We start from the raw sequence: 21887 nt of genomic DNA, 5'->3' as shown, positions 1-21887 counted from the left end.
GGGTGTGATTGTTCCGTAAATTTGTACGAGGGCCAAGCATAACTCAGCTCTACGTGTGTTTGGGGTGTGGGTTGGAGAATATCGGTGTCTATAACACCCATTGTGCATCCAGATTGATGGCAGTTGAGTGCGTCTTCAGTCGAAGAAACGGAAGGGTGCGGTTATGTACGTACCGCGGGCGCTTAACCTTATGAGCTCCGGAGAGTCCCGAAGCGCCCAGTCCGTCACCGGCGCAACGTTTTCCGCTCAGTCTGCCCAACCTCCACGACCATGTCCTAGTGCGTGTTTCTTGCTGCGCCTCCGAAGATTGGTACTAATATTCGTATATCTTGCTTTTTGATGCTGTGCTTTGCTTTGGTGCTGCTCTGTCCCCAACCTTTCCCGACCGCAACCGGAATGCACCTCTGTAAACGTACTTTAGCGTTATCTTCGGTCGCGCCATCAAGAACGAGTACCTCGCGCTCGGCACGATGCTGACCACGGCAGCCATTGCGTACGGCGCGAGCGGCGGAAAGAAGGAGGCCACCAAGCCCACCACCGTCGAGCAGGCGAAGGAGGCCGTTAAGTTCAACGCCAGCTCCAGGTGCGTCTAATTTACCGCATGCGCCTCGGCGTATGCTCACGTCTGGCTATGCGCGTATTTTCAATGTAGTGAGGAGGAGCAGTTGTACGTGTTTCGTCTGAAACTACCACAGGTGGAAAAGCTGACGAGAGAAGGGTTGACAGTATCAAGAAATTCATCGCGGACGCGGAGAAGGAGGCGGGTGGAAAGCATTGATCTCCTCATTGGTCATTGGGAGCGTTGGCTCGACACTTATCCCGCCGGCACTCTGTGGCGAACACCTTGGACGTACGCTGGACGTCAGGACGCATGCGTGTGCACTAGCATCAATAGACTGAACGAATTTGCCCTTTTTCTCTCGCTTTGTGCCTGTCTGCATCGAGCAGAACGCAAGCTGTGGTCACGCCTTCGATGGTCGTCTGTGTTCATCTACGCTGACATCTTATAGGGCTTCACAGAACGCCGAGATTGATGGCTCCAACAGCGCTGTGGTCCAGCGAGTGGTAGTACTGCCCAACACAAACTCCTCCAGGGTCAAGCACAAACTTCTTTCCGTCGGGTAATGGTAGTTCAAGCCAGCGCGCCAAGAAGCATCGAGAGAAATGCCTGCGAGCCCATCAACAGAAATCCTACATCCGGACTGTGTGACGTACCCGTGGCTAACGATCAAGACATCGCCTCCCCTTTCTCCGTCTTTTCTTGCTGGGTCTTCGTACCACTCCCGGTGAATCCTCTTCACCTCCTTCACCACTTCGTCAACCCGCGCGCACATCTCCTCAGCGCTTTCTCCTCCTTCACATCCGTCCACCCAGATGTCCCAACCTCTCTCGCCGCTCTTCAGGCCCTTCTCCTTCTGCCGCGCCGCGATCTCGTTCACGAGGCCGCCTTCGTAATCGCCATACGTCCATTCACGAACGCGCTCATCGATGGAGAGTGCGGGCCGAGATTCCTCTGGGAGCCTGGAGAACAGCAACGTGAAGGTCTTCTGTGCGCGGATGCGAGGTGAGACATGGATGGAGGCGAGCAACGATGGATCGATCAGTTCTTGCATGTCATGAGTTCCTACGAATGCTGCTGATCGACAGGCTTGGGCTCACTGCCTGGTCCTGCGACCTTCTCCCCCAGATGAAGCATGGTTGCCTCACCCCTCGCCGTGAGAGGGATGTCCGTTGTGCCAGTCTGCGAGCGTGCTTCGTTGGGTCACGTAAATCAGGAAGGTGAGAGTATCGTACATGACGTCCTGCAGTATGTTCCGCATCTGTTAGAGGTTTTCAGGATATCGAGATATTATTCACGACGGACCATTGATTGTCCTGGTGAATTGGTCATCAGCAGCGCGCCTCCACTTATTGACGCCGTGCTGCGCTTACCATTCCGTCTCTCCATGACGGACTAGATACACTTTCGGAAACTTCGGCGCCATCGCGAACGGCGTACTCATCGCAATGTCCCAAATCAGATTCATCCTATTTCATTGAAAGTAACAGCGCAGATGTCATGTGATTATCAATGAGAGTGCCCTTTGCCCTTCAAGTTGCCATCGCCGGTGCCGGAGGTTGAATCTGGCACCACCAGCCTCGTGTGCTCCCTCGAAATCTTCCGAACATGCCGCAACCTTTCCATTTACTTCCCATCGGACTCGGCGGTTGACGTTCTGCGGAACGTTGGCTTCAACGGCAACGGGCCCAAACGAGTCAAGCAGCGCCTCCGTTCATCACCGGCACATCGGTATCGACTTGCGGACAGCATTTGCTTGTGAGCATACAGACGGTTCATCTGCTTCCCTGCCTGGCTGAATGCGGCAGTCCAGGCTCTAGAACGGCAGCAAGATTGGCTCGCTTGTGAACCGCCGAGGGCTCTGGTCCATTACGGTGCGCCATACTCGACCTCTTCCATTGATCACGCAGCATCTCATGTCGTACCATAGATCGTATATACGTCGTTACTTCGACGTAGCCTCGGATCTAGATCTTGGACGTCCTGCCTCGTGCCATCCGCTGCGCAAGAATAGAGCGTTCCCGTCTGGCACTCGGGATCTCATTGCTTGGCCCATCCCCGCTGTTATCCTCACGTACCACGGATTCATTCGAGAGCCAACGCCAATCACAGCCCCACCTGCAGACGGTACATATGGCCGCACGGTTCTGACGTCGGCGCCACACCCCAGTCGAGCCGCCTTCTTGCCTTCTTCTCTTAACTTGCCCCACCCACCGGCGTCGTCTCGCCGCTTTACCCGTCCGCGTCGTCTTTCCGTTCAGGCGTCCACCGTCGACCATTGACGTCGCCTCCGGTGCTCATACCTGCTCATCACGACCGAGCACGACTTCCACGATCGAAAAATATCACACTTATCAAATTTGCTCCTAATGGTTAGAATGCGCTCGATTGCACTTCTGTTTCCCCTTCTCGCTAGGCAGGCCCTTGCCTACAATCTCGTCCGGGAGTATTCGGGCCTGTCGTTCTTCGACCGTTGGGACTTCTTCGGAAATTGGGATAACCTCACTCTTGGTACGTATGTTGCAATGATATTCCAACTCCTCATCTCACATGTTCATGTAGGCGATGTCTGGTGGTTGGACCGGGACCAAGCCTACTCCACTCACCTTGCATACATCAACGCCAACGGCAATGCAATCCTGAAGGTGGATGATACGAGCAACGTTACGATGGGCGACAAACGTAACTCGGTGGGCCGTCTTGCTTCTTTTCGTGCCTTGTTGTATGCTGATGGCGTCGTTCAGGTGCGCATCATGACCCAAGATACGTATGGCGTTGGTTCGTTGTTCATCATCGACATCGTGCACCTACCTTTTGGGTGCTCGGTCTGGCCGGCGTTCTGGACCATGGGTCCAACCTGGCCGAACGACGGTGAAATCGACATCCTTGAGGCCATCAATCGCATGGACCACAATCAAATGGCACTGCACACGACGAGCGGATGTTTGCAGTCGACACCAGCATATCAGACTGGCGAGACGACGGAGACCGATTGCTCGACTGCTGCAGGTTGTACTGTTGAAGGTGGGCGATGACCTTACAATCGATACGTAGAGATGGGGCTAATCTCTCCCATCTTCCAGAACAGACTCCTGGGAGTTATGGTGATGCCTTCAACAACGCTGGTGGTGGGGTTTGGGCAACACAGTTCGATGTTCAGGGCATATTGTGTGTTTCTTTGTTCTCTCGATTGATCTGACTTCATCTCATTCATCACACAGCATATGGTTCTGGCCTCGGAAGAACGTGCCATCGTCCATCACCTCCTCCACGTCGACCTCAGACATCGACATCTCGTCATGGGGACCGCCCTCCGCGTCGTACATGGCCGCGCCGTCATCGCCCGACATGCAAGGCAGCTGCAACATCACCGAGTTCTTCACCGCGCAGAAGTTGGTGCTAGACATCACGCTCTGCGGCAACTGGGCGGGTCTGCCGGATGTGTACGCCGAGACGTGCGCGAACGCGGGGCCGACCGGGATATGCTACAACGACAACGTCGTCGGTGATGGGTCCAACTACGATGACGCCTACTTCGAGATACCGCACATACGGACGTACACCACGGGCGGCGTTGGGCCGACGCCGACGCCTAACGATCAGGCGAGGAGGACGTCGTCGGCTGGTGAAACTTCGATACGACTGGCACGACCGTTCGGCGCCTCGAGTTGGTGGCCTTGGAGTCTTGGGGGTATCTTGCTGGGATTGATTGTTTGGTAATGGCTGGTGTGCTGCGAGTTTCATGTTAAATTTGCGACATTTATCACGGACGCATCATTACGATACTACGGATGGATCCATCTTGTATTTCGCCTTCTTGGGAGCGGTCCGTACTTCGCTCGGGGGACAGCAAAGTGTGAATCATATCAAATAAGTTCGAAGACACGGGTCACGGGACGTTTGGAATTCGGTTTACGTCTAACCTCCACGAGTTCGCGTTCTATCATCGTGCTGCAATGCTAGACCTTCCAAGGCAACCACTTCGTTGGTCCTACAATCTCAACCACCCCAAGACTCATCTGTGTCGCGCAGGCTTGCATCTCATAGTTGCTGACTCTCGTGGAGGATCATGCACTGTCCGTCACCCTTGACTCTGTAACGAGCCAATCCCTATCTTCAAACGTCAAATCGGTCGCGTTTGCCAAGTCAAGATCTCCCTTGAACCTGTATACGTACGCCGCTGCATGTCGCACGGCGATCAAGCGCTTCCTGGGGTCGCAAGTGAAGATTGGGATTCGTTTCGTATATCATTCGACTTTAAACCTCGACTCGCATACATCGACGTGAGTTCTACGATATCCGGGCATCCTAGCGGCGCGATCTGATTACTCTCTTTCTGAAGTATCGGGATCGCAATACGTCCTATGTGACTGGAAGTGACCCGCAGGTTTGCAGCCTTTTCCTCAAGGGGACATGTCCCTGGGGCAGTCAATGCCTCTATAGTCACTCGCCAGGGTCCCTCGCTGCACGTGCCGAAGGTGGTGACCCTGAGCAACTCGAGGAGGCCAGTCGTCAGTGGGACTCGGGTTGGGCAGACCCCCCTGCAGACGCAGACCCTACGGATGAGACTGCCCAGAAGGAAGGACACGCTGACGTTGACTCGGAACCTTTGCGCGTTGAGAATGAACCAGACGCCGTCAATGCTATCTCGGATGATGCACTTCCAAGTCGGCCTCGCTACCAAGATTTGGTGGCGCAGTTCGAGGGACAATGGAAGCAGAAGTTGGCTTCCTTGTTTTCCGAAGCTGAAGCAGACGTTGGGTGCGATACTGAAAAGCCCGCATATACCGATCCGGATGCCAGCTGTACTGGGGATAATCAAGAGCCATATACAGGACATCGCTCCGATCTCACTTGGCAGCAAGACCCAAGAACTTGGTATGGACCGAACATGTATCCGCCCTACCAATATCGTGCTGCCTACGGAGCCTCGTCCTCAGATTCCGTCTACTCCATAGAGTTTCCGTTAGCGGGGAGCTCGAGCGCGAATTGGGATTCGGGAGCATGGTCCCAAAATGAGCAACAATCAGCCTCTCATTCCAACATCGAGGAAAGAACGTCGGCGGATATCGGGCAACACGGTGACTCAGATACAGGGTGGACCCTACCTGCGGATGACTCGAACTGGGATGCAGGCGGATGGACTGGAGGTGCGGATGAATCGCAAACTCAGACGCCGACATCCCGTCGTGTAAAGAAGGATAGTCTTGCACCGAGCGGCTGGCAGTACGACGAGACCACCTCGGGATGGGACAATGCTTCCGTACAATCGGATAATAAGGGATGGGAACCCACGGAGGACGCGCCTCCAGATGCTGAAGATGGGGACGATCCGGGCGCGAAGGACGAAGATCGACAAGCGGATATTTCCGGATGGGGATGTAACGACGGCGATGTGAATACAGCCACTGATGGTGGCTGGGTGCGGGAATCTGGAGACGATGGTGGTGGGGTAGGAGAGGGCTCGGTGCCGCACGCTGAACGGGATTGGAATCGCTTCCATCATTCGGAGCTTTCAAAGCACTCGCCGCAAGGATGGGGTTGTCGGAACGGCTACCCACATGGAGATCGCAAGAAAGCAGCGTCAACCTATCAAGCACCTTCGACATCGTCTGGCGTGCACTCGGGATGGGGAAACGATGCCCTGGAGGCGCCCAGCAATGGCTTGGAAGCTCCAGACGTGACAGATGCCGGGTGGCAGGCAGGATGGGGATGGGTCGAAGCAGGGAAAGATACGGCCGTCAAGGGAGGATGGGTACGAGATGATGAAGGCGACAACACCAGCGATATGATCGAGAATTCAAATGCCCCCCATTTTCCACCGGAAATAAAACGGAAAGATACTGCCCGACGTGGTCAGGAACAGCAATCGATGATGACGATGCCTCGGAAGTTGGACTCCCCCTCTTATGATGTTGACGGTGCATCTATAGGTGAAGAGCCTCTGTCCTGGGAATTCCAAGGATGGGTAGAGGCTGAAGAATGGAGTTCTGCGACCTCGACAGCCAATCCTCCAGAGGTTTGTCGATGGTCGTCAGTTTTCGTCCAACCTCACTGATGTTTTCCCAGCGATCTTCAGAACCTCCAGTTTCCTCTTCGAAAATCTCGTCTCCGTTGGGCAGTGGTGGTGCGCCTTCGCAAGGTCGTATGAATGGGGCAGCGAAGAATACTACATCACGTGGGAGACCAATACCCACTGAAATCTGCTGGCAGTGGCTTCGGGGCAAGTGCGATAGAGGATATTTTTGCGAGTATAAACATGCAGATCTCGACTACTCGCGTGCACCCATGATGGTGAGCGGTCATAAAGATGTCCGAGCACAAAATACTGATCCTTCCGCGAATTAGGCTACACCCGCACTTGACTGTAGGCACCGGAAAGTAGTTGACGTACCCCATGAAGTGACCCGCACACGCACTGTTCCGGGCTTCATCAAAGTAACCGTCGGCCCAGGTTTCGCTGTCAAGGACATTCGTGGCGGCTATCAATCCTGTGTCGTGGTGTTGGGTAACCTGCCCATGATAGTCACCCTCAACGACGTGAATCAGCTCATGGAACCGTTCGGCAGTCTGCACGGTCTCAGGCTTCGTGCAACCGGCACCGGTCGTGGAAGGACGATGGACGCGATCGCAGTATATGACACCGCTGTAGAAGCCGCGCAAGCTTGTTTAGCGATGCACAATTCCATGCATTTCGGGCGCACGATTAGCGCGAAGATGAACACGAAACCAGACCATGCTCGCCTCCGACTCGATGATACATCAATCTCGCTGGAATGGCCTGCCTCTCAAAAGACCGCATACCTAGGCTACAAGACATTGAAGGCAGCGGAGAAGGTCATCTCCTCCATGAATAACCTGGAATGGAAAGGCGGATGGTTGACAGCAGAACTGTATACAGGGTTACCTGTCGTCGGTGCCTACACTATTCGCGTTAAGGGTCTTCCATCCGGCGCAAAGCTCAACGACAAGAAGCTGTTCGGTACCCCCGAAGGGATCTCAGTGGAACGCCCGTGTTATATCTCCCAGCAAGAAGCCGAACAAGGGATCAGAAAACTGATCAGACGCAGTAAAGGGTTTCAGAGCATCGATATACAGCCCGCACCATACAAGGATGGCATGGTGCATGCGATCGTCAGATTCACGTCCGCTAGAGAGGCCAAACGCGCTGCTGCTTCGCTGGATACGTCAAACCACAAGTTTCTTGGAAAGGCGTCACTGCGCGCATGTCACATGCAGTTCATGTTGCATACGCTGCCGAAATTCTCCTTCGAGCTTTTGCGCGACGACATCCTAGCCCTTCAGGAGGCGACATCAAAAAGCGGGGAAGCCAGGCTCTTCGTCGATCCAGAGCCTCGCAACGATGCGCTCCGTTACGTCACCTTCAGGCTTGTCGGTATCACCTCGAAGGGACTCGGAAAACTAAATACACAATTCCAGAGTCTTTTGCTTGGTGAGACCGTTCGTCATAATGGCCGTATCGCATGGGATGATTTCTTCAATACCGTACCTGGCCATTGTTTCCTGACCACGTTAGGCGAGAATTACACAAAAATTCAAGTCCAGAAGGATCGCCTCCGACGCACTGTATCCCTGTTTGGTCCGTCCGCTGAGCGTCGGAAAGCCGCTGACGAAATTGTGGCGAAGATCGTTGAGCTGCAAGCCCAGACACGTCATGTTCTCCCTTTGACCGGAAGCCTCGTCGGTCTACTGATGAGCCCGGAATTGTACCAGCTTCAACAGAAGCTAGGAGCTCAGAACGCCCTTTTCGACGTACGGACACGGAAATTCATCCTACGAGGTGACGATGAGGCGTTGGAAGATGCTCGAATTGCTCTTCTCAAGGCTGAATCCCGGTACCCAACACCCCCTCGCGCGGACGCGGTCGAATGCCCCGCTTGTCTCAACGAAGTGACCTCCCCCGTTACATTGCAATGCAGCCACTCATGGTGCAAATCTTGCTTGGCAAGTTATATTAGCTCTGCGACGACAGATCACAAGCTATTCCCGTTGACGTGCATAGGGAACGAAGGCCAATGCGAGTGCATCATCCCCTTAGACACAGCCCAGGAGGTCCTGTCAACGAGCCAATTCGAGGACATCGTTCAAGCTTCCTACATAGCGCACATCCATTCGCATTCAGACGATTTCCAGTTCTGCCCGACACCAGAGTGTCCGCATGTCTACCGGACCGCACCCCCGAACTCCGAGCCTGTGCAGTGTCCCTGCTGTTTGACGCATATCTGCCCCAGCTGTAACGTCGAGGAGCATGACGGCGTCCGGTGCGAAGAGAGAAGGGAAAATCAGGAAAAGCTATTCGAGATGTGGGCGTCGGCCCACGACGTCAAGAAATGTCCTGGGTGCAAGACTCCCATCGAAAGAGTGTCCGGGTGCCACCATATGACGTGCACCGTATGTCGCACTCACATTTGTTGGGTGTGCTCCAAATCCTTTCCTGGAGGTAAAGGCATCTACGACCACATGCATTCCATGCATGGAGGTATTGGCTTGTAATCGACGAGCAGCTGGTCGCTATCTATAGCTAGTTCTAGGTACTATACCCACGATGAGTCATGATTCATATGCTTCAACCTTGACGTCCGTGGTTAGCCATGCATCATTGTGCCTAATCCATTTTGCTTCTGTGGCAGGAGAAATCAACGCGATGAACTGCGGGAGGTATAAAATTTGTGTATTCCATGCAGAATAAGCCGTGATATGCACTCGTTGTAGCCGTATACACTACGAGGCGGAAACATTACGATTGGAACGACTCGGAGTATGCATAAATACTATGACAGTGCAGGGCGCGGCAGTTATGCTAGTTCATATAATACAAACCAAATAGTCCTGCATCTGACATCCAGCGGACGTGCTAGGGTTTCAAGGCGAAGGTAAGCCCGTGAAATCAACGGGGGCGTATGGGCCCTGGCTCATGAACTGGTTGAATTGCCGCTTAGCCTCTTCAATGGCTGCGGCAGTCCACTGGCCAGGCCGGCTGATACCGCAGCGATCTAGGCATGCCTGCGTCCCAAAGGCGACGTTGAGAGGAATCTTAGCAGCGATATCCTCTACCTCTTTGACCCCGATGCCCCCGAGCGTCGCGTTTACACTGAGAGAAGCAACCACGTGGTCAGTGATCAAACAGGGGAACTCGTAGGCGAGCATACATCGTTGCAGGGAGGTCTTGGAAGAACGCAGGAGCGATGTCGAGACGCCCGGGATCTTCAGAGCCAAAGGCAGCGATGAATTGGGCGGGCTGTCGACGTGTAGATGAGATGAGTTTCCATCGAATAGGAGGAAGGTTCGCCTACGTTACAGTCAAGATTCTGCTGGAAATGAATGGAACCCTGAGGGAAAATTGTCGCTGTCGAGTTTCAACAATCAGACCGGGTTATCTGATGAGCCGTAAACGTAGTCCATACCTTCTCCGGTCTTCAGCACACCGGTCACAAAGCTAGCACCGTTCTCTTGGATGGTGCCGAACACCAAGTCGCCCTTAGAGACGTAGAGGAGCTCACCGGCCCTGGATAGAAATCATTAGCTAGGAAATGCAACGAGAATAAACCACTCTGGGGTACCTTGGATGGAGATGAGCTAAAGCACGAATAACACAATCAACGCCGGGACTAAGCGAGCATGTATATCGGAATTATACTCACGAACGCTGGCAAAGTGAATGCGGGAGTTAATAGACGAAGCTCATGAGAACTAGGGAGATCCTTACTTCAGGCCGCACGGTCCTATTCACATGTTATGATATCAGCATCGTCCAAGAAATGAATTTGTGCGTCGATCCTCACCCATGAAGCCTGTACAATGGCGATAATAAGACAACTGTTGCTTACATTACTTTGTATTTGACTCACCGACGCCCATAGCCACACCGTTTCCAATCGCACTCGGGAAGTTGCCGGCTGTAGCAAGGACTACCTTACCGTCCGGTCCCTCGGGCACATTCGCGTTGTCAAAGAAATTGAAGACAAAGTTATTGCTTGACGTGTTCAAGAGCTTAAAGCGGTCCAGAGCCGTAGGTTGATCCACGAGTTGATGAGAGAGGTCAAGCCCGCATGTGGCGTTGCAGCTTCTGGTGAAGAAGGATCGGGGAGGGGACGTGAGAGGAGCTGTAAGAGCGAAGGGGAGACTGCAGGCCAAGGTGGCAGCGAACAAAGCGAATTGAGCGACACGCATATTGGCAGAGCGCTTTCTTCTCGGGAAGACGACGGGGGTGGACGGCTTCGAAGAAGGCGACTCAACCGTCTGTCACTCTTTTCGACTCGGTGAAAAGCTCACCTTTATATCGGGAGCGGTGGGAGGCATCGCCTCATCACCGAGGGGTCCGCTCCGAGCGGGAGCTGCGCGTGCACGACGAAGCGCCACGGCTTTGGGGAGTAGTAGTGTGTGCAAGGTCCGTATAGGGGCTAGACGCCATGGCGGCGTCGGTGGTGGCATTATTTTTGGGACCGTGCCGGTAACGTACCGACAGCGTAGCACGCGGCTATGCGGCGGAGAGATACAGCCGCCAGAGGGCATGGCAATAGATGGGATTATAGAACACTTGATGAACCTTGTTTGTAGCGTAATGGAGATCCAGGACGATTATTCGCCTCGCCTTGCCGCGTTATGACATACGCCCTATGACCGTGCATAGCTTATATGTTCCGAAGTACGGACTTACAGTCAGCAGGGATGGTGATGCGGCGGTATGAAACTCCTCGGCTCACCGTGGTTCAGGTTGCAGGGCCATCCTGTAATGAAGATGCGCTTGCGTCCCTCATCAAGCCACCGCAGCTGGCTAGATGCATTTCGCAAACGTACGGCCGGGCTTCCCAAGATGACGTCGATGAGATCTCGAGTGGTGCGTTCGAAACGGGGGTGACGGCATTAACCTTGTAGTCGTCATGCGGATTCCTTCCGAAAACCCGCTCCTGGATGCGAGCGCTGAGCGGCTTGATCTCATGCGAGCGGACAGAATGGACACAAAGCGTGACGTCCAAGACCACCATTCACGGATGCGGGCTCGTTGCACCGCAGATCACTCGCAGAGGGACTGGTTGGCTCGCAGTGGCTATCAACACGGAAGTATCTGCGAGATTGAGAAGAGCTTTCGCACGTACAGCCGCTCCCGGCAGCGACGGAACGGAAATATCGACGGCGGATAGCACCGGATGCCTTGGCCGAAGGTTTGAAGAGGCGCACGACTGGCGCACGTTGCCAGACTTTGCCCCATGGGACAGAAACATGATGACCGACATCGTGAAATGGCTGTGTTCCAACAAGGTCAACGATGCTTTCGAGGAGAAACGTTAGTCGGGCCGAGATGCTGTATGCGGTATGAGCGCTCCATAAAAGCATAGATACTTACCGTGCACTTCGCTTTAGCTAGACCGCCTGCCGTAGCTTGCCACGATAGCGAACTTTCGCTGTGAGGCAGCCATTTCATTGATACAGATGCGCCACTCGGATTGTTCCAGGGCGCTGAGAGTTCGCGGCAGTCCCATGTACCACTACCGAGGTGTCGAGTGAGCTACCACACTGAGGGCAGTGTTGTGGGGGACCATGTCTACGGAAATCCGGCGTCGGCCGACGCGCTTGTGCACGTGAGGCGATGCGCCCCCGCGAACGGGGCCTGTTCACCCCCAGTTCACCCCTGTTCACTGTTGACCTTCGTACGCTGGGCTTTTCCCGGACAGTATAATTATGCGCGTCAATGGTGTTTGTTCAAATCCGCCTGCCATTATTTGCCTGGAAACTCTCTATTTGCTGGCTCCACTCGCCGGGAATGCCACGCCATTATGCTCATACGTGGCGTAGAGCACATCATCCAGGTCCATAATAGCATATTCCACTTCGCGAAGCAACAAGCGCAGTCTCGACGCGCTAGGACGCTCATATGCTCCTGTATTGCATCAGTCAGGCGCAACGGATTGATCAGCTGCATTTCGCCTTATCATGTCGTATTGCAATGCAGCGTCTGGTCAGCATAAAAACGCTCTTGCTAGACACACTCGCCTACCCACTTCCCGGCTCCCTTACAAGCTTCTACCGCGTTTGTGACGTCTCAAAATGCCCGTCCCAATCACGAACGTCGCTGATAAACTGCCTCCGGCGTCTCGCGAGCGGCTGGTCAAAGCTGGCATTGACCTGACTAACTACCCCGAGTGGCCTCCAAAGCCGAAAAGCTTGACGCTCGCCGCTCAGGTTAGGGACGAAGAGCGCGTTCACAATGAGAGGGGCAAGAATGCGGATCCCGAGAAGAAAGTATGATCATCGAACATGCCGATATACTCTCCGCGGCCCCTGACCTGCTCTATTTGTTAGGCTCTACTCGGCGCTGCTAAGGAGGTCATTCATCTCAGCAAGCATATAGGGACAGAGATCGTCGGTCTACAGCTGTCGCAGCTGACGGATCAGCAGGTTCGTCGTCTCCCCTTACGTTCGCAGCACAACCTACCTATGCTATACACGTAACAGAAAGATGAGCTTGCTCTCCTTATTGCGGAGAGGACCGTCGTCTTCTTCCGCGACCAGGATCTATCCCCTCAGCAGCAGCGTGACTTGGGTGCTTACTTCGGCGAAATTGAGGTGCATCCTACTGCTGCTCGGGTGCCTGGTCTTCCAGGCGTCTCCATCATTTGTGAATGTTCCTACCATTGCGTGCATATAACTGCCTCTGAACATGCTCAGGGCCTGAGCTTGCGAAGGAGAATATCAGTTTTAGGAATCCTTTCGGGTAAGCCACTCCACCATGATGTGCGGCGCATCTTCATTGACTATGCGTTGTAGAACTCAAAACTGGGTTGGTCCTCTCCAACTATACGACTATAGTAACTGAACGTTCACTACGATATAGCATACGGATCTCACTCATGAGAAGCAACCGCCTGGCATCAGTACGTGTTTCCTCTGCTTGCATGTGGTGAAATGGTGCGTTAACACCCTGCTCGAACTTCAGCTCACCTCCACAACGACACGTAAGTTTCCACCGTATATTAAACGCTTCGGTGTAGAACCTGATCTGTGCACTATAGCATCCCGTCTGTCGGCGGTGACACGTACTGGGCTTCGGGATACTCCGCCTATGACAAGCTGTCCCCCGCATTCCGCGCCAAGATCGATGGTCTACAGGCTGTCTACCGCTCTGCCCACTCGTACAAGAACCCTGAAGACCCCGACGGTCCGCTCGTTCCGATAGAGCGTGTGCACCCCCTTGTGCGCACTCACCCAGCGACGGGCTGGAAAAGCTTGTACGATCGTCGTTTACACCACGCCTATTGCCGACCCGCTGATTGATTTGGAATATAGGTTCGTGAACCGCGTGTTTACGCTGCGTATCGTCGGCTTCGAGCCTGCGGAGAGCAAGTTCATTCTAGACTAGTGAGGCACAGTCAACTCGTCCGCCGTAGCGTCCTATAACAACCTCTATATCACAGCCTCTTCGATGTCTATGAGCGCTCTTTGGACATCCAAGTACGCTTCAAATGGACTCCCAGGACGTCCGCCTTGTGGGACAAGTAGGTTGCTACGCTATTCAGTGTTGATCTTTCCTAATGTCGTTTCACTACGAAGCCGCATCTCCATCCACGCTGCCGTGTTCGATTACGAGGGCCACGAGCCTCGTCATGGTACTCGCGTGTCCTCGCTTGCGGAGGTGCCCTACTTCGATCCGCAGTCGAAGTCGCGCCGTGAGGCTCTTGGGCTGGACAAGCCGGAGGACTTCTTACCCAAGAAGGAAATCGTATATTGAATACTAGCGGACCGCTAACCTGAGTGTAAAGACTAGTATGGAGCGAGAGCGGTGTACAACAGGTGTATCATGATGCAGAATTCGATGTCCTGTCTCGGAGAATCGTGCGATGCGTGGGTATAGAATGCCTTATCGTCGAAAGGGAGCATGTTTCGTCTGGACACGGTATCGCTATCACCTGGCAATGTCAACGTGTGCATACTTGGGATCGTGGTATTTGCATGCATAAACTTCGATGCGAAACAGGCATTATCGAGATTGTTTTCTGGTTTGCCTTTGTACGAGGTTTTATGAGGCTTGCAAAGAGATAGTAGCGGGGCCTGGATCAATAAAAATGGCAATCTATCAGTTGGAAACTGCACGCCGAAGGCGCAATAAACACGTTTCACGATAATTACTCCAGGTGATCTGTACCACAAACTTATGGTGTACAGATACTGAAAACCAGAATACTGCGAATGACCCTGCAATAATCTGCCACAAGAAGGTCGGCAGTAGGCCGGGAATAAATATATTGTCTTTCTACATTCTACGACCTGCAACCGCGCTCGGCTCTCAGTGAGAAGGCAGTCCTTTGAAGTCGGCAGGCTTGACTGGTCCCTGCTTCATGAACTCGTCGAACTGTCGCTTGGCCTCCGCGATCGCTTCAGAGGTCCATTGACCTGGCCGGGTTATGTTGCAGCGGTCGAGGCAGGCCTGGGTTCCAAACGCGACATCGAGCGGAATCATGGCGGCAACTTCCGAGACTTCCTGGACGCCGATGCCGCCGAGCGTTGCGTTCACGCTAGGGAAGGTAGAATGCAATGAGACGACCATGAACATCGCAATAGGAGAGAAGCTAGATAGCGTACATTGATGCCGGGAGGTCTTGGAAGAGCGCCGGGGCGATGTCGAGACGACCGGGATCTTCAGAGCCAAAACCGGCGATGAATTGAGCAGGCTGTAGAGTGTGATGTATGAGGCAAGCTCAGAAAGCGGACAGCGGATTGAGCGCACGTCGCAACCAGTGTTCTGCTGGAAATGGATTGAGCCCTGGGGGAACACCGTCGCTATCAGGTGACACATTGGTCAGAGAGGTGCAGAATGCTGTTTGTGAAAGTGGCGTACCTTCACCGGTGTTGAGCATACCAGTCACAAATGTCGCGCCGTTCTCTTGGATCTGGCCGAATACCAAGTTGCCTGTGGAGACGAAGAGTACCTCAGACGCCCTGACAATATCATATCAGCTAGGGCACGATCGTGATAAATATCGCTGATGGTACCTTGGATGGAGATGCGCTAAGAGTCGAGGATGAGGAGCAGTTGAGCGAACGTTCGAGGAAAATACATATATATATATAAGTGACACTCACGAACGCTGAAAACACACGGCGAAAGTTAGCACCATATGCTCGAAGGACTGAGAGAATGACTCACTTCAATCCACACGGTCCTATACACGTTAGGGGATTAGAATGATTCCAGTAACACGCAAGAATATGTCTCACCCATGGATCCTGTACAAGACAATTATCAGCAAGCTATCCGAAGTGTCATTCATGATACTGCTTACCAACACCCATAGCCACGCCATTGCCGACTGTGCTCGGGAAGTTCTCAGCCGTCGCTAGGACGATGCTACCATCCGGTCCGGGGGTTGTGCTCGAGTTGTCGAAGAAGTTGAAGATAAAGTTATTGACGGATGTGTTTAGGAGCATGAAACGATCCAGAGCAGTAGGCTGGTCGATGAGTTGACGAGAGAGGTCATCCCCGCTTCTGGCGAAGAGGAATCGGGGAAGGGAGGTGAGAGGAGCCGACAGAGCGGGAGGAACGATGCTGCAGGCCAAGGAGGCCGCGAAGAGGGTGGATTGAGCGAGACGCATTATGACGGAACGCTTCTGGTTGTGAGACGACGAAGGCGGTGAACTTCAGCGGGCGGTCTCCGTCCGTCTTGCTCTGGTTGCTTTGCTGAAGACTTTATACCCATGTCGATGGGAACTAGGGCCTCCGCACGGGCGAACTATCGTTTCGAGCGGGTGCTCCGGGTGCAAGATGACGTATCATGACTTGGAGGTGTGGTAGGTACAGCTCCGTAATCGGTCAGCTGCGATGGGGACATGGACGCTCTCGCTATTCCTGGCACCGCGCCGGTATCATACCCGACGACGTAACACGCGGCTATGAGGCGGGACGGTCAAGCGTACACAAAAAATGACAAATCGAGCATGCAGGGACGAACGGTGAACTCGAACTATATTGAAGATTCATGGCGAATCCTTGCCATTTCGAGGTGCACAATGCTATTTGCGTCCAGGACTGGAATAGAACAAGGCGTTCCGAGCCATACGGGCCAACCAAGCTGCAGCGATTACGCATTATCAAGCGTGCCGGGTCACCTCTTTGGGCTGCCGAGGACATGATCCTGTAAGGAAGACCCGCTGGGATCTCATCGAGCGCAGCCCGGTCGCAGTTCGCAAGCGCGAAGTCAGCGCTTCCGCAACGCCTCGGAGTTGCGCGTTCCGGCCGGGGTGACGACATTGTTCCGGTAGCAAGGTTAACGGCTCCGAGACTCCAGCGACCGAGGATCTGCAACGACGAAGCGTTGGTGGAGTTAGAGCGGCACTTAAGAGTCTCCAAGCTTTGTCCGAGGCGCGAAGTCGAAAATCGCAGGCTTATTGACCGAATTCGCCCACGAGAGTGATCCTTTGCTTGCTGGTGAGACCCGCATGGTCAATATGGTGTATTCTTTCTCACGGACAATTGTTCCCGGGTACGATAGCGACCGGATGGGTTCGGCGGAGGGTGTGAATCCTAGTCCAAGGTGCCGGTGGGCAAACCAGGAAGGTGAGTTCCTCGGGTTCATGAGATGTGCCAGGCAGGCGTGAACACCACATTGCTCCATGGGACCGACGTGAATGCGCGACACACGGTACAGCAGACAAGGCTTCGAATGAGCGTCAGTTGAAGATGATAACCATTGGGCGGCTATATCGAGCGACAAATCCTACAAACGCACATATAATACACGCCGCGCTATAGGCTGACTTCAGTCGCTTGCTGTGGCTGCGAACTTTGCTCGACGGTCGTGGACGCTTCCGCTCGAGATAGCCATTCTATTTCTATCGCAATGTCGATTATAGCCTCGCCCGCTCCCAAAGGAAAGTCGAGCTCCTTGCGCGAGAGGACGAATCGGACAGCCGTCGAACCCGAGGACGGATCTGATAGGTAGAAGACAGGGATAAACCAGAACCACCCCATGAAGATCTGCCAGTACGGTGCATCGTCCGTCGTCAGTCGGTATCGTCGAGTGGCCATGCCGCCAAACTCACCTGTCCAATGTATAACTTGATGCGAACTTCGCGGTTCGCCTCTACCACTATGCCGTCAGGCGCGTTCTTTGTCGATCGCGTACTGGTGGTGTCGACGTCCGTCTCGGGGTCGCTGTCAGGGTAGGCACCAGGAGCAGCAACCGAGTCTGTATCGGGCTGCGCGTCGTTGTCGTCGTTAATCTGCTTCTTGATCTTGACCCAACTTGCGTCCGAGAGTGGGCGAAGGGTATGCACGTAGTGCTTCCCGTCCTGACATTGCACACAGTCAGATGGAGGTGCAGGGCATAGAGAAAATGCAAAGTCCGCATTACCTCCTTGCTCTCCGCCTTGACGACCCCCCGCTCCTCAGGTGTGCCGTTCAACCCAATCCCCATCCTCGCGAAGCTCCGCACCATCTTCTCCTTATCCCACCTCGCGTCCCCAAATACGTTCCCAACCGTACATCCCTCCACCTCCTCTGTCTCACTCCCGGGTTTGCGTTTGCCCATGATCCCGTCCTCCGAGCGCGTAGCGCGCTCCAAGCCCTCCAGCGTGCGCACGAGCACGTCATCGTACCGCGCGAGGGATGCCCACACCTGGCCTTGGTGCGTGCGGGTCTTCGCCATGCCCGTGCGGCCGACAACGGCGTTCGCCGCGCGGACGAGCGACATCTTGAGGTTGGAGGGCTCGCGGGTGCGGAGAACAAGGCGGGTGATGCGCGCTTTGCGCGGTGGGCTGGGCGGGATTGTCCAAAAGCTGGCAGGGGCTGCATGAGCGAGGACGAGGGACCAGTAATGAAGCCACTGCGACGCGAAGGGGACAAGATGAGCGATAGGATGAGGGAAGGGCGAAGAGGACGTACGCGTCTTTGGCTTGGGATCGATACGCCGGGTTTTCCTGGCTTCTCGGTATCCTTGGTTGGTCGCATGCGTCGAGAGGTATGGAGTGCAAGGACCTCCTGTAGAAGAGGTGATGCAACGGTCTTGTTCTTGACAGTGCTTGCGGAAGAACCAGTGGACTCCATGCTCGAGACTGACATCTCTCGTGGCGTCTCGGCTTGAGGAGCATCGAGACCCTGACCACTCGAGACGGGAGCGTCGGATCCAGGCTCTCCATTCTCGATGTTCTGGGTCCCTGAGGAAGCAGAAGGAGGTCTCGTATCGAGCTGGTTAACCGAGTCCCCTCCCGTCTTCTCCTCGGTCTCAATGGCTTCGACCTGATCGGCGTCCGCGTCGGCAGGCATGACTTCCATCCACTCGTCGGCGCGTTGCCGCACCCAGTCTTTAGGGGCTACGCTGCGTTGCAATCGTGGCGGAGTCGGAGAGACGTCCAAGGACAGTAGGTACGCGCAGGCCATGGTTCCCGATCGACCCTTCCCAGCTATCGAGGCGCGTTGACGAATGAACTGTCTTGGCAAGTCAAAGGGGGCGCACCTTTACAGTGGAGTACTGCGACGCGCTCAGGCGATCCGTCTAACCAGGCTCTCATCTCCCGAGCAACGAGAGGCAGGATCGCCAACGGCGGAGCGCTGTTCGTAATCAACCATCTGGGGTTGCCTCAGACAGATCCAGATTTACTCACTGATGATCCGGGAAAGGATATCGGCTCACCCGCCCATCGAAGAAGCTGGCCGGATACGAGTTCTCGGACACGGGGCAGAAGTTGAAGATCCAGTAATCGTTTCCGTGGCGGTGGTCGAGAAAGCGCTTCGCGTCCTCGCGGCGGTTGCGGTAAAGGCCCTCGAGCCCGGTGGCAGGGTACCCCATCACGAGTACGCGGTCGGTGATGTAGGCGAGATCGAGGTCGACGTTGAGGGTTTCATCGCGAAAGCGAGCCTTGTTGCCGGAGACGAGAGCCCGTATATAGGTGGTCATGATGGAGGAGGTAGAATGTCAAAGGGTACCCGAAATCGGATGCCACGATGAGGTCATAGCCTGCAAACCGTACGGTGCACTCACCAGTGAAAATCTGGCCACATATCCTTGCGTGTAAGACCATGCTTCATACGACTCTTGGGAGTCATATCGTTGATAGAAACGTCCCATTGGGTTAGCAAACAAGGAAGACCGATCCAGTTCTGCCCGCCATTGCATGTACGTGAGTCTTCCCAGTACAGCTATGATAGATCACTGCCGTTGGCCCGTATTTCTTCGGGATAGTTCTGACTCAGGCCGAGCGATATTGAGAGTATGAAATATTTCTTGCGAGTCAAAACGCATATCGCCCAGGGCGAGCATTGAATACGCGCAACAAAAGAAGAGAGAGGATGGTGGTAGCCGGATCTTTGCGAGGACAAACAATGACCATCCCCAGAAATCGTCTGATAGGTCGCTACACGTGCACGAAAACCGACTTGAGTCCTCCACCCGTCCGTCGTCGTCAACACCATGCGCGAGATCGTCCACCTCCAGACCGGCCAGGTACGTCCTCCTCGTCGTTCAACGCGTCGCCCACCGTCTAACGCGCCCTGCCCCGCTCCGCCAGTGCGGCAACCAAATCGGTACGTCCCTTTCTCTATCCTCGTGCGCGCCTCGTGCATCGACGCTGACGACGACGCCTTCATCCCAGGTACCCGCTTCTGGGAGACCGTTTCGGATGAACATGGCATCGAGCGCGATGGCGTCTACCGCGGCAACAGCGACCTCCAGCTCGAACGCGTGAACGTGTACTACAATGAGGTCGGCTCCAACAAGTACGTCCCCCGTGCCGTCCTCGTCGACCTCGAGCCCGGTACCATGGACTCCATCCGCTCTGGCCCGCTCGGAAACCTGTTCCGCCCCGACAACCTTGTCTTCGGCCAGAGCGGCGCGGGCAACAACTGGGCGAAGGGCCGTGAGTCGCGACGCGTCCTCGTTAATCCGAAACGCGCTCACCCCTTCGCGTAGATTATACCGAGGGTGCCGAGCTTGTCGACTCGGTTTTGGACGTCGTCCGCAAGGAGGCTGAGGGCTGTGACGCTCTCCAGGGTACGCGTCTGCAAATCATGACCCATTAAACACGTATCTAAAGCGAACGCGTTTGACAGGCTTCCAGATCACCCACTCCCTTGGCGGTGGTACCGGTGCCGGCATGGGCACGCTGCTCATCTCCAAGATCCGCGAGGAGTACCCCGATCGCATGATGTGCACGTACTCGGTCGTGCCCTCGCCCAAGGTCTCCGACACCGTCGTCGAGCCCTACAACGCGACGCTCTCCGTCCACCAGCTCGTCGAAAACTCGGATGAGACGTTCTGCATCGACAACGAGGCGCTCTACGACATCTGCTTCCGCACCCTCAAGCTATCCATGCCGACCTACGACGACCTCAACAACCTCGTCTCGGTCGTCATGTCTGGCATCACGACCTGCCTCCGCTTCCCCGGCCAGCTCAACTCGGATCTCCGCAAGCTCGCCGTCAACATGGGTACGCTGCTCCTCAGACTTTCGCCAGCGCTCGTGCGCATTCTCACGCGTTCCTCGCAGTTCCCTTCCCCCGTCTTCACTTCTTCATGACCGGCTTCGCGCCGCTCACCGCCCGAGGCAGCGCCCAATACCGGGCCATCTCCGTACCCGAGCTCACCCAGCAGATGTTCGACGCGAAGAACATGATGGCCGCCTCCGACCCGCGGCACGGGCGGTACCTCACCGTCGCCGCCATCTTCCGCGGCAAGGTCTCGATGAAGGAGGTCGAGGAGCAGATGCAGAACGTGCAGAACAAGAACTCGGCCTACTTCGTCGAGTGGATCCCGAACAACGTCCTCACCGCGCAGTGCGACATCCCGCCGCGCGGGATGAAGATCGCCGTCACCTTCCTCGGCAACTCGACCGCCATCCAGGAGCTGTTCAAGCGCGTCTCCGACCAGTTCACGGCCATGTTCAAGCGCAAGGCTTTCTTGCATTGGTACACCCAGGAGGGCATGGACGAGATGGAGTTCACCGAGGCCGAGTCCAACATGCAGGACCTGGTCGCCGAGTACCAGCAGTACCAGGACGCCACGTGAGCCTTACCATTGTGCTTTCCCCCTTTCTTGAGCTGACCTTGGCTCCTCAGCGCCGAAGATGAGGGCGAATACGAGGAGGAGGTTCTCGAGGAGGAGCAGTAGATGTGCAGATTTCATTCATTTGCTCATATATCCTGGATTCGTTGACGTTTGGAGTATTGTACATGAATGCCATCATGATTAATCGTACTACATATGCGCCCTACAGCAAACGAAGCAACAAAGCAAGTACAATGGTTGGTTCATCTCGGCCGTTCAACAGCCATACCATCGTAAAACTCTTGGATCATGGGCTTGATCCCTATCGCTTCTGC

At 54.8% G+C, this 21887-nt stretch overlaps 9 protein-coding genes across 9 annotated transcripts; 4 read left to right on the top strand and 5 right to left on the bottom strand.

Annotated features, from left to right (window-relative positions):
• Nucleotides 1–257: 257 nt before the first annotated feature.
• PUNSTDRAFT_102324 (phosphoglycerate mutase-like protein) lies at nt 258–1985 on the bottom strand (the record flags this gene model as incomplete). The annotated part of the gene is made up of 9 exons (XM_007383458.1): nt 258–278; nt 422–583; nt 653–667; nt 718–1168; nt 1216–1606; nt 1660–1741; nt 1795–1802; nt 1865–1875; nt 1933–1985. 6 exons carry the CDS (start codon nt 1983–1985, stop codon nt 1015–1017), a joined length of 699 nt encoding a protein of 232 aa, XP_007383520.1. The 3' UTR covers nt 258–278; nt 422–583; nt 653–667; nt 718–1014.
• A 160-nt stretch (nt 1986–2145) lies between these two features.
• PUNSTDRAFT_102322 (glycoside hydrolase family 16 protein) lies at nt 2146–4438 on the top strand. Its single transcript, XM_007383457.1, has 7 exons — nt 2146–2317; nt 2373–2433; nt 2490–3070; nt 3122–3249; nt 3304–3583; nt 3643–3727; nt 3781–4438. Exons 3-7 carry the CDS (start codon nt 2929–2931, stop codon nt 4277–4279), a joined length of 1134 nt encoding a protein of 377 aa, XP_007383519.1. The 5' UTR covers nt 2146–2317; nt 2373–2433; nt 2490–2928; the 3' UTR covers nt 4280–4438.
• A 2538-nt stretch (nt 4439–6976) lies between these two features.
• Nucleotides 6977–9073, top strand: PUNSTDRAFT_68068 (uncharacterized protein; the record flags this gene model as incomplete). Its single annotated transcript, XM_007383456.1, has 1 exon — nt 6977–9073. A coding segment is annotated over one exon (2097 nt), but the record flags the coding sequence as incomplete, so codon positions are not given.
• Nucleotides 9074–9237: 164 nt separating this feature from the next.
• Nucleotides 9238–10809, bottom strand: PUNSTDRAFT_126082 (RmlC-like cupin). Its single transcript, XM_007383455.1, has 9 exons — nt 10429–10809; nt 10363–10371; nt 10287–10302; nt 10222–10226; nt 10141–10156; nt 9985–10085; nt 9874–9926; nt 9730–9818; nt 9238–9671 (listed from the first exon to the last, which is right to left on the bottom strand). The coding sequence occupies exons 1-9, from the start codon at nt 10748–10750 to the stop codon at nt 9443–9445; spliced, it is 840 nt and encodes a 279-aa protein (XP_007383517.1). The 5' UTR covers nt 10751–10809; the 3' UTR covers nt 9238–9442.
• A 43-nt stretch (nt 10810–10852) lies between these two features.
• Nucleotides 10853–11835, bottom strand: PUNSTDRAFT_143525 (uncharacterized protein; the record flags this gene model as incomplete). Its single annotated transcript, XM_007383454.1, has 2 exons — nt 10853–11210; nt 11284–11835. A coding segment is annotated over one exon (320 nt), but the record flags the coding sequence as incomplete, so codon positions are not given.
• A 759-nt stretch (nt 11836–12594) lies between these two features.
• On the top strand, nt 12595–14377 carry PUNSTDRAFT_126081 (alpha-ketoglutarate-dependent taurine dioxygenase). The gene is made up of 11 exons (XM_007383453.1): nt 12595–12820; nt 12881–12976; nt 13034–13196; nt 13247–13292; nt 13346–13358; nt 13413–13452; nt 13515–13533; nt 13591–13806; nt 13865–13936; nt 13993–14073; nt 14129–14377. Exons 1-11 carry the CDS (start codon nt 12626–12628, stop codon nt 14304–14306), a joined length of 1119 nt encoding a protein of 372 aa, XP_007383515.1. The 5' UTR covers nt 12595–12625; the 3' UTR covers nt 14307–14377.
• A 484-nt stretch (nt 14378–14861) lies between these two features.
• PUNSTDRAFT_44352 (RmlC-like cupin) lies at nt 14862–16168 on the bottom strand (the record flags this gene model as incomplete). The annotated part of the gene is made up of 7 exons (XM_007383452.1): nt 14862–15090; nt 15158–15246; nt 15303–15355; nt 15414–15514; nt 15723–15738; nt 15794–15802; nt 15859–16168. The coding sequence occupies 7 exons, from the start codon at nt 16166–16168 to the stop codon at nt 14862–14864; spliced, it is 807 nt and encodes a 268-aa protein (XP_007383514.1).
• Nucleotides 16169–17318: 1150 nt separating this feature from the next.
• On the bottom strand, nt 17319–19467 carry PUNSTDRAFT_133991 (uncharacterized protein; the record flags this gene model as incomplete). The annotated part of the gene is made up of 6 exons (XM_007383451.1): nt 17319–17549; nt 17615–17863; nt 17926–18396; nt 18456–18973; nt 19027–19121; nt 19175–19467. The coding sequence occupies 6 exons, from the start codon at nt 19465–19467 to the stop codon at nt 17319–17321; spliced, it is 1857 nt and encodes a 618-aa protein (XP_007383513.1).
• Nucleotides 19468–19941: 474 nt separating this feature from the next.
• On the top strand, nt 19942–21774 carry PUNSTDRAFT_86865 (tubulin beta chain). Its single transcript, XM_007383450.1, has 7 exons — nt 19942–20013; nt 20078–20093; nt 20162–20425; nt 20479–20559; nt 20619–20996; nt 21056–21569; nt 21624–21774. The coding sequence occupies exons 1-7, from the start codon at nt 19981–19983 to the stop codon at nt 21673–21675; spliced, it is 1338 nt and encodes a 445-aa protein (XP_007383512.1). The 5' UTR covers nt 19942–19980; the 3' UTR covers nt 21676–21774.
• The last annotated feature ends 113 nt before the right edge of the window (nt 21775–21887 follow it).

The sequence above is a fragment of the Punctularia strigosozonata genome, assembly GCF_000264995.1.
Source record: "Punctularia strigosozonata HHB-11173 SS5 unplaced genomic scaffold PUNSTscaffold_6, whole genome shotgun sequence".
Lineage (NCBI taxonomy): Eukaryota > Fungi > Basidiomycota > Agaricomycetes > Corticiales > Punctulariaceae > Punctularia > Punctularia strigosozonata.
This window is presented reverse-complemented; position numbering and strand designations above follow the sequence as displayed.